Source organism: Myotis davidii, unplaced genomic scaffold, assembly GCF_000327345.1.
Source record: "Myotis davidii unplaced genomic scaffold, ASM32734v1 scaffold962, whole genome shotgun sequence".
Classification (NCBI taxonomy): Eukaryota; Metazoa; Chordata; class Mammalia; order Chiroptera; family Vespertilionidae; genus Myotis; species Myotis davidii.
The window spans coordinates 4,059,504-4,068,565 of NW_006295559.1; the positions used below are offsets into that span (position 1 = coordinate 4,059,504).

A 9,062-nucleotide genomic window follows, 5' to 3' on the forward strand; every position below is an offset into this window, starting at 1 on the left:
AGGGCAGAGGGTGGGGTGTGAACCGGGTGCAGGGGGAGCTATGGGGGGAAAAAAGAGGAACAAATGTAATAATCTGAACAATAAAGATTTAATTAAAAAAAAATTACTGCAAGCAGCAGAGTAAAGATTTAAAATGACTGTGCTTGTTTCTGTTCAATAAGTATACTCAATTTATTAAACAATTACTGGGGTGCCAGGTACTAACTACATTAGGCCACAGAAACGCAATAAAGAACCAAACACAAGGTCCTCACCACCTTGAAGCTTTTATTACAGTGTGTGTGACAGATAATAGTAAAGGGATAATTGATGAGACAATTACTGATTACAATGAGTAAGATAAAAGAAATAAGAGTATCTCAGTTAGTTAGAGTGTCATCCCAATATACCAAGATTGCATTAATAAGTGGAACCAATGAATGCATTAAGTGGAACAACAAATCAATATTGTTTTTTCTCTCTCTCCCTTCCTCTCTCTCTCTCTCTAAGCAAAAATAAATAAATAAGTGGAGTGGAGTGGGTGGGGTAATATCAGGAAAGGTCTCTCTCAAGAGACATGAGCTGAAACCTGAATGATGAGGAAGAAGCAGTCAAGCAGATGTTAAGAGCAGAGCACTTGAGCAGAGCCCCAATCACAGTCACACCAGTATGTTAAGAACCACAAGCCAGCGTGACTGAGGAGCTAGGTGAGCATGATGTGAGATGAAGTCAAGCAGACAGACGTGCCAGATCACATCAGGCTACAGTAAAGGTATGAACTTTATTCTAAGGGCAATGGGAAGCAATTGAATAGTTTGAATAAACCAGGAGAGGGATAAGATCAAATTTACATTAAGGACTGCTCAGGCTGCTGTGTGAAGAACTGATCAAAGAGGGGCAAGAGTTGAAGCAGGAAGTCAAGTTAGAAAGCTCTAGTGTAGGATTAAGCTACAAAGATGACAAAAGTAGATAAACATGGAATATATTTTAGAATTAAGGTCCTACGACTTGTTGATAGTTTGAGTGGATGAAGAGAGCAGTGAGAGAAAGAGAAAAACCAAGAGTGCCTCAAAGATCATTAATGCACTGAAATAAAGAAAATTCATAGAAATATCATGGTATCTGCTGATTTAGAATCCTAGGTGCCACTGAAGAAGCAAAGGGGTTCTTGGCATTTGCTAAGTGAACCTAGTTATTTCATAGTTTCATACAAGTTATTTCAAGAGTACTTGACTTGGAATCCATGGAACTGGGCTCACATCTGACTCCTTCCTGCTTTTTGATCTTGGGCCAGTCGCCTCTTACCAATTTTAAATGGGAATGCCAACGTCACTTCATTGGGTTGCGGAGAGAAATAATTTCTATGGGAAGTACCTGGCAAGCAGGAGTATTACAAAAAAACAAGCCAAATTCATTACCCTCCTTCCCCACCCCACTCCCACCCCCCGGCAAATAATCTCCAGAGGTACTGGTTTGAAACTGCTAATAAACAATTCCCTTTAGCCTGATAATCAACAGGCACTCATAAAATAGTTTCTAGGACACAATTATGACTTATTTCTAAGTCTGATCTTATGTTAAGAATTTTGATCACTGCTATTTTCCAGATCAGTAGTGTTAACATTTTATAATTAAAATTTTTTTTTTCAGCCATAAATAATCCTATAGCAACTAGTAAGTCTGCTTTTGTCATGCCTTCGGGATCCAAAAATGTCTCATAACAGAATATTTTCATTACCTTTTAAGGATAAATATAAAGTTTAATTGTCATTGTAATTTTTATTTTAAAATGCTGTGGGGATTTTTAAAAAATTGTATCACATGTTTGGCTAAGGTTTTATTTTCTTCAGCACAGTATGAACTCAAAATTGGGAACCAGCACTGCTTTAGTGAAAATCTCAGCAATCTGAAGAGCTTCAGGGCCATTTGTTTAATCTAGCTCTGCTTCAACACCATATATCACAGATGGCACTGAAGTTACGAAACGCCTAGGTTCTGGGGTCAGACAGATTTGAGTTCTCACCACAGCTACTGCCACTTACAGCTTTGCTTACTTAGGCAAATCTCCTTAGCCCTTAAACCTCGTTTCCCAATGTTGAAGATGAGATTAATACCTATACCTCATTGGACTGTTATAATGGTACTAGAGGCTCGGTGCACGGACACCGGTGGGGTCCCTAGGCCTGCCCCGCGGGGATCAGCTGAAATCGGCTCTCCGACATCCCCCGAGGAGTCCTGGATTGCAAGAGGGTGGTTCTCGAGTAACACACCCTGCAAACGGTCCCCTCCTCTCTGGTTCCTGGTGCATCACTCAAGAACCGCAGCTGCCAAGTCACCGCAGCTCTGCAGCTCCTGCATTGAGCGTCTTGCCCCCGGTGGTCATTGTGCATCATAGCTACCAGCTGGTCAGCCGGTAGACAGTAGCTTAGGCATTCTAGTACAGTGCCTGGCACATAGTGTCAATTATTATTAAGTATTTCATTAGTTTTTCTTCTTCCATTTTAGGTATTACATACTTGAAGAAAAGTTGGAAAATTACAAAGAAATTAATATTTTTAAAATTACCCTAAACCCCTGTAACTTTTGGGACTACCAGCCTCAGATTTTAAGATTCCCCAGATAATTGTTTTTGATAGATACAAATTGCTTTCTAAAAGGTCTACTGATTTATACTTCCGTAAAACAGGTATGAATGACTGCCCTCATTGGTGTACATTCAAAAATGGCTCATCTTTAATTTTTAGATACTTATTCTCAGAAGCACTGAAGAACGAAGGATGGTTCCCAACCTCAAAATGTTCACGGAGACTACCGAATAAGACACTGGAGATTCTCCCGTGGCCTCCTGTCCCCAAGAGGCTACTGGGAAGTATCTGGTCTATGAAGATATACGGACCAGCCCCTGGGCCGCACGCTTGGCTGGAATTTCTCCTTTGCTCAGACAGAGCAGAATCATCTCAGTTAACCCATGAAAGGTTTGAAGACGTCTCCTAACTTCTGGGTCAATCTTCAGTTATGCAAAGTGGACTATTTGTGAGGCATTTGAAATAATCTACTATAACTCCTTTAATGTAATTTCTGGGTTTTCTCCTAAAGATTTCTCTGCCTCTAGATTTTCAAGTCTTAAAAGGGCTAACCCAGGTGAAATTTCACTTGTGTGCACAAAAGTAGAAGCTTCACGTAAACATTTGAGTGTGTATACATAAATATGCATAGGGATGTGCACATATGTATTATGTGAAAATTAAGTATGGTACATGTGACATGTGATGGCTGAACCAAGTAAAACTCCTAATTCCTACACAGAAGTAGAATGTTAGACCTGAAAGGGACCTTGTAGATCATCTCTAAACCAACCTTTTGTAATCAGAAGAAGAAATAAGGCTCAAACAGAATATAAGTATCCAGTTCCCAGTGCCACAACAGCCGAATTCTGGACCCAGATCAGCTTCTCCATAGCGTTTTTTCCACGGCGCTGCAGTCCTTCTCTATCAAGACTTGATTTAATACCTAGTAATGAAACACTACCCCATAAATCAGTTGTACCAAAACAGGCACTAGCACCGTTTCCAAGGCAAAGGACCTTTTATTTGCATTTCGCTTCAAATATAAAGAGGCATCAAGGTAGTAGTAACTGTCTGCTGATGCCACCCATTCCTTTTACAAATAAGAAACTGTGTTTCACAGAAGTTATGTGTCCCCAGGCTTTGGGGACAGATAGGTACTTCATTTCCTAAGTGTATGACTTTGGTCAAAACACCCAACTCTCTGTATCTCAGTATGAAGATTCATAATATGGCATAACACCTAAACTCCCAAGGTTGGTGGAAGAACTAATTGTACTTAGCGCAATACCGGGCACAAAGCGAACTCTCCGTAATAAAAGGTTATTACTGTTATTATAAACCATTATAGTAAATAATGTCATATGCTTGGCAAACACAGAACTAGAACTCCACCTGCCTCCCAGGTCTTGGTCCTTTCAGCAACACCAATTTCGGGCATTTGACGACAATCTGGGATGATGAACAGACGGGGCTATACCTGAACAGCCAAGAGCGGCCACGAACTACAAGCGAGGCGTCGCCTAGAGCGCAAGGTCACCCAGCGAATCGAAATTCCAAGGGAGCCTTTCGTCGGTCGCCAGGAAGGCACACAGATCCAGAAGGCGGAGCGGCTCCCGCCGCCGAAGACCAGGCGAGGCTGTGGTCCCTCCCCCAGGGGCGCCGAGGCCCAGACTGTGCTACCCCGGCCTGCTGCGGCCTTCAGCGGGGGCTGGTTACGGCCTAAGGTCCAGGGACATGAGGCCGGCAGCAAGGTGGCTCCGCGCCGCCGACACTTCCGACACCGTTTTTCCAAAGAGCCAAACTCCGCCGGGGCCAGGAAGCTTCCGGTGTCCCCGACGTGACGTAGCAGCAGCGCGCGCGATCCTCACATGCTATTGGTCACTTCTTCCGTCCAATGGGCGGAGCGGTACCCGACACCACTGAGCAGCCAGCAAGCTCTTGCACTGTCTCCTTGGGCAGTTCAGCCATCTCCATGGTGACCAGTCCCGGGTCACCCATTTGGCTTCCAAGCCCGCTGTTGCGTCATTGTTAGGCGCCGGAAGCGATCGTTCCTGTGCCGGGGCGTGGTGGCTTACACCTGGCTGGGGCCGGCGTCCTCGAAGTTAGACCGACCCGGGTTGGCTTCGGCCGGTGGGGGACCCTATCAGGCCCCAGAATAATGGCGGTGTTTCACGACGAGGTGGAAATCGAGGACTTCCAATATGACGAAGACCTGGAGACGTATTTCTACCCCTGCCCTTGTGGCGATAACTTCTGCATCACTAAGGTAACCTCAGGTCCCCCGGCCGCCCCCTAGAGCAGGCGCGTTTTGCTCTCTGGTGATTCTTCCGCCGCCCCGTACCCACGCGGCTCTTGTTATTCACGCCCTTTTTATCCTGTGTATGGAGTCCCCCCCCCCCACCCCCAAATTTATAGTCTCAGCTGTCAGTAGGCGTTTCCTTCTGGCATTTAGTCAGGCCTAGTGGGGTAGGGGAAGGGAGGGGCTGGATGCCCGGGAGCCATCAGACTTCTCGCCATCACCCCGACTTAGCATCCCTCTTCGGGTTCACCTTCCTGGGATACTGCTTTGCAGGAAGGGACTCGTTTTGTCTTCCCAGAGATTTTGAGGCGACTGAACCTTAAACAACCTTCCGAAGTATTTCCCCGGGTGACGCTGCCAGGGGAAATTGGGGTTGGCATTTCTCTGGGAAAGCCTCTTGGACCCTCACCTACCTTGTGGGGGAGGCAAGTCACGAAGGAGCTTGCCCCTAGGGGTGGGAGGGCTTGGGGGGAGTTTGCAAAGGGAAGGCAATGCTGATCATACAGTGTTTGATTCTGTTGTAGGAAGATTTGGAGAACGGGGAAGACGTGGCGACGTGTCCGAGCTGCTCTCTCATTATAAAAGTGATTTATGACAAAGTAAGGGGTCTAACTTTAAAAGGTGGGGGAGGGTTGTGGTGCAAGAACCTTGAGCAGCCTGTCTGTAATGTGTATGTGCAGGAGAATACTTTCTAACAGTGTGTTAGGTAAATGCTATGTTTTTTAAAACCAATTTTAAAAACCATTAGTAAACAGCCGTATCGTAAATTAAAATCTTAAAAGCTCAAATGTCCCTCCTTTGATTGCAATGTGTAAATACAGATGTAACCCGCCCTTCTCCCCCTTCTCCCGAGCATTATCTCAATTCGTTGAGGTCCTGCTTCCCAGCATATGTCGACAGTTTGACTCAAACTCACAAAAATTCTTTACAGGTTTCAGTGTTTTTTTTTCGTTAACAATAAGTAATTAAAATTGTTCAGAGCACCTAGATTTATTTTGAAGGGAACAATTGTATAGTATTTCTTACTTGGCTTAGATAAAACTATAGTATATTGTTTGAGATATAATCATAGTTTCAGTTTTATAATTTCATTTTAGTCTTCAGTTGTCCTTTTGTTTTTCCTCCAAGGACATTGAAAATAGAAAACTAAATAAATGTTATTACTTCCCATCCCAACTTTTGGTCAGTACTTTGAACAAAATCTTAAACTTAACATACTCTTTTCTTTTTAAGATATAATTGACATGTAATAGCTTGGCATTTTTAAGGATGGCCTCTAACAAGATTAAAGGAAAGGTGGGAACAAGGCACTTTGCCTCATGAGAAAAGCAGGCTAGCCCTAACCGGGTTGGCTCAGTGGATAGAGCATCAGCCTGCGGACTGAAGGTCCCAGGTTCGATTCCGAGAAGGGCATGTACCTGGGTTGCGGGCACATCCCCAGTGGGGAGTGTGCAGGAGGCAGCTGATCGATGTTTCTCTCTCATCGATGTTTCTAACTCTCTATCCCTCTCCCTCTCTGTAAAAAATCAATAAAATATTTTTTTTTTAAAAAAGAAAAGCAGTCTATAATTTAGGCTATAATTAGAAGTTTACGGATTATTCTTGTATTAAAATGTGTTCTGGAACAAAAAGAACAGGTAAGTGAGGTCAGGAGTGCTGGTATGAGATCGTAGCAGGCCTTATTGAGCAGAGATGGAACGTGGTAAGGGAGTGAGCTGTACACATTAGGGTTAAGAGCGGGTGGCAAAGGGAACGTTCAGTGAAGAAAAGGCAGAAACATGTTTGGTTTTATCAAGAAACAGCAAAGAGGCCAGTGTGACCAGAGCAGAGTAAGTGAGGGTGGGACTTGTGCAAGTTGAATTAGTGCAGTGGGGCCAATCACAGAGGTGTTGTGGTAAGGCAGCGGTTCTCAACCTGTGGGTCGCGACCCCTTTTGGGGGTCGAATGAACCTTTCACAGGGGTCGCCCAAGACCATCGGAAAACACATATATAATTACATATTGTTTTTGTGATTAATCACTATGCTTTAATTATGTTCCATTTGTAACAATGAAATTGGGGGTCACCACAACATGAGGAACTGTATTAAAGGGTCGCGGCATTAGGAAGGTTGAGAATCACTGCTCTAAGGACTTTGACTTTTCCTATGAGTGATAGAGGGAACCAATGGAGGATTTTAGAACAAAGGAATGCTGTGAACCAACTCAAGTTTTAAAACAGAGATTCCGGCTGCTTAGTTCAGAATAGACTACATAGGAGCAAGGATAGAGACAGGAAAACCAGGTAGGAGGCTATTAGACTAATCAAAGGAGGGGATGTTTCCCTGGGACCACGCTGCAGCAGTGGAGGTAGTGGGAGTGGTTGGATTCTGGATACACTTTAAAGGGTAAGGACTTTTTGTTTTGTTAATTCTCACCTGAGGATATTTTTCCCATTGCCTTTCAGAGAGAGTGGAAAGGAGGGAAGAAGAGAGAGAGAAAGAGAAACATCAATGTGATAGAGACACAACTGGTTGCCTCCTGCGCACGCCCCAACCTGGGAGTGGGGAGGGAACCCACAACCCTTCAGTGCTCAGGCTAATGCTCTGACCCTTGAGCAACACTAGCCAGGGCAAGGATCGATTCCGTACTGACTGGATATAGGATATGAGAGGAGTCAAGGATGATTTCAACATTTGTGACCTTCAGAACAGGTTTAGGGGCAGGAGTTGGACATACTATGTTTGAGAGGTCTGTTTTTCATCCAAGTAGAGCTGGCCAGAGGGCAGTTGGATATGTAAGTATGGAGTTCAAAGAGTGATCAATTGGCGCTATAAATTTGAAAGTTATCAGCATATAGCCTTTTAGTTGGGAGAAGTAATAATTTTGAAGAAAACAGACATTTGAATAGCCAAATATTGAAGTGGAGAACTTTTAGTGTAAGTACTAATTAATACAAAAACTTAAAAGGTATGGCAGTGTCTTTATAAATGTGATTTCTGAGAGGTGGGTGCTCTGTAGTGAAGATAAGCATGTTTGTTTACAAGATAAGGTATTTTATATATTAAATGTGAATTCATGACTAAAAACGGATTCAGTTCTAAGCTTATAAATCTGGTGCTGACATTGATTCTTTGAACAAAGATGAAGTGATGGAAAAACTTAGAGCTGGATTGATTCTGTAACAAGATGAAAATTTACTATTGATGCATTTGTGACACACTCAGTGGTTAAGGTAACTTTCTGTTCATTCTTAGGAGCAGTTTATGAGTGGAGAAACAGTCCCAGCCCCTTCCACCAACAAAGAATTAGTTAAATGCTAAACAAGGATTTTCGGGATCCAAATCCTGAACATTCAGGACTGAGCCAAGCTGGAAAAATCAAAAGCAAAGTTCCTGGCTTCCTCGTGGGACAGCTGCTTTGTAGTTTGCTGCTGTGGATTCTTTCCATCGGCTCTGAGTTCATCTCCAATTAAAGAAGCAAGTCCATGACATGACATACCTGGATTTCATGCTTAGAGCTTTGAATTGGAAAAAGTGTTCTTTATTTTCCACATGAATTTAAAGGAAGATAATTTCAAGTCAGTGCTTTCATTCCCTCAGTCTTGTTATTTTTATCTTATACGTAATTTATTATCTGATAACATCGTCTACCTCAAAGTCATTAGGATTCCTTCTTTTAAAACAGGATTTTATTTTTTTAATTATTAGGATTAGTAAAATTAGGCCTTTTTGAAATTGACATCAGGTTTGGTATTCTCACTTAAGAAAATGAGTTGCCTTGTCAGTACTACTGTGATGTTCCCACTCCAAACCAGTCTTCTGGGTCCGGCCATTAACAGAATGTTCCTCTTCTGTTAGGCACGTCTTTTCCATTGTACTTCATGCTCTGAGTTCTGGTCATGGTATTACAGAGATAACATAATAAGCTCACAGGTTTTTTTCCAGAGCTAAAAGTTAGAAAGAAAAGTCAAAAAGTAAAATAGTCAGAATATGGAGTTTCCTTGTCAGTGTTCTGCTTGTTTCTTGAAAATCGGGACAAGACAAATAGGAAAACAGCCCAGGAAGTGAAATTGGCAACAGAATGATGGGAGAAAAACAAGGCAGCTCAGTAAATTAAATGCTTCAATGTTGTCGCCAGATCAGAGCAAATAATATTTCTGTATCTGAGTTCTTGTTTGTAACTTGTAGACATGGTTAATACAAGTGCATTCTAGATAGGGGTTAACGTCAAGTCTG

General features: G+C 42.8%; 2 protein-coding genes across 5 annotated transcripts in view; one reads left to right on the top strand and one right to left on the bottom strand.

The window, feature by feature from the left end:
• Positions 1–4,352, bottom strand: part of OXNAD1 (oxidoreductase NAD-binding domain containing 1) — a 33,135-nt gene extending 28,783 nt beyond the window's left edge. For 2 of the 3 annotated variants that reach the window (XM_006770171.2, XM_006770172.2), the window contains exon 1: positions 4,024–4,352. The gene's annotated coding sequence lies outside the window, so the exon portion shown is untranslated. The other variant, XM_006770173.2, reaches the window with a different exon arrangement.
• Positions 4,353–4,438: 86 nt separating this feature from the next.
• Positions 4,439–8,789, top strand: DPH3 (diphthamide biosynthesis 3). Of its 2 annotated transcripts, XM_006770175.2 has the most exons (3): positions 4,557–4,812; positions 5,370–5,444; positions 8,082–8,789. In XM_006770175.2, the coding sequence occupies exons 1-3, from the start codon at positions 4,705–4,707 to the stop codon at positions 8,145–8,147; spliced, it is 249 nt and encodes an 82-aa protein (XP_006770238.1). In that variant the 5' UTR covers positions 4,557–4,704; the 3' UTR covers positions 8,148–8,789. The 2 variants fall into 2 exon arrangements, with proteins under 2 accessions (XP_015423584.1, XP_006770238.1); XM_015568098.1 differs by lacking the exon at positions 5,370–5,444 and having other exon boundaries at positions 4,439–4,812; positions 8,082–8,408.
• Positions 8,790–9,062: the final 273 nt, after the last annotated feature.

What these genes read in the sequence shown, in the direction of transcription:
- DPH3 (XM_006770175.2), top strand. Translation starts at nt 4,705, where the DNA reads ATGGCGGTGTTTCACGACGAGGTGGAAATCGAGGACTTCCAATATGAC. An exon ending in ATAACTTCTGCATCACTAAG is followed by an intron (nt 4,813 to 5,369) that starts GTAACCTCAGGT and finishes ATTCTGTTGTAG; the next exon opens with GAAGATTTGGAGAACGGGGA. An exon ending in TAAAAGTGATTTATGACAAA is followed by an intron (nt 5,445 to 8,081) that starts GTAAGGGGTCTA and finishes GTTCATTCTTAG; the next exon opens with GAGCAGTTTATGAGTGGAGA.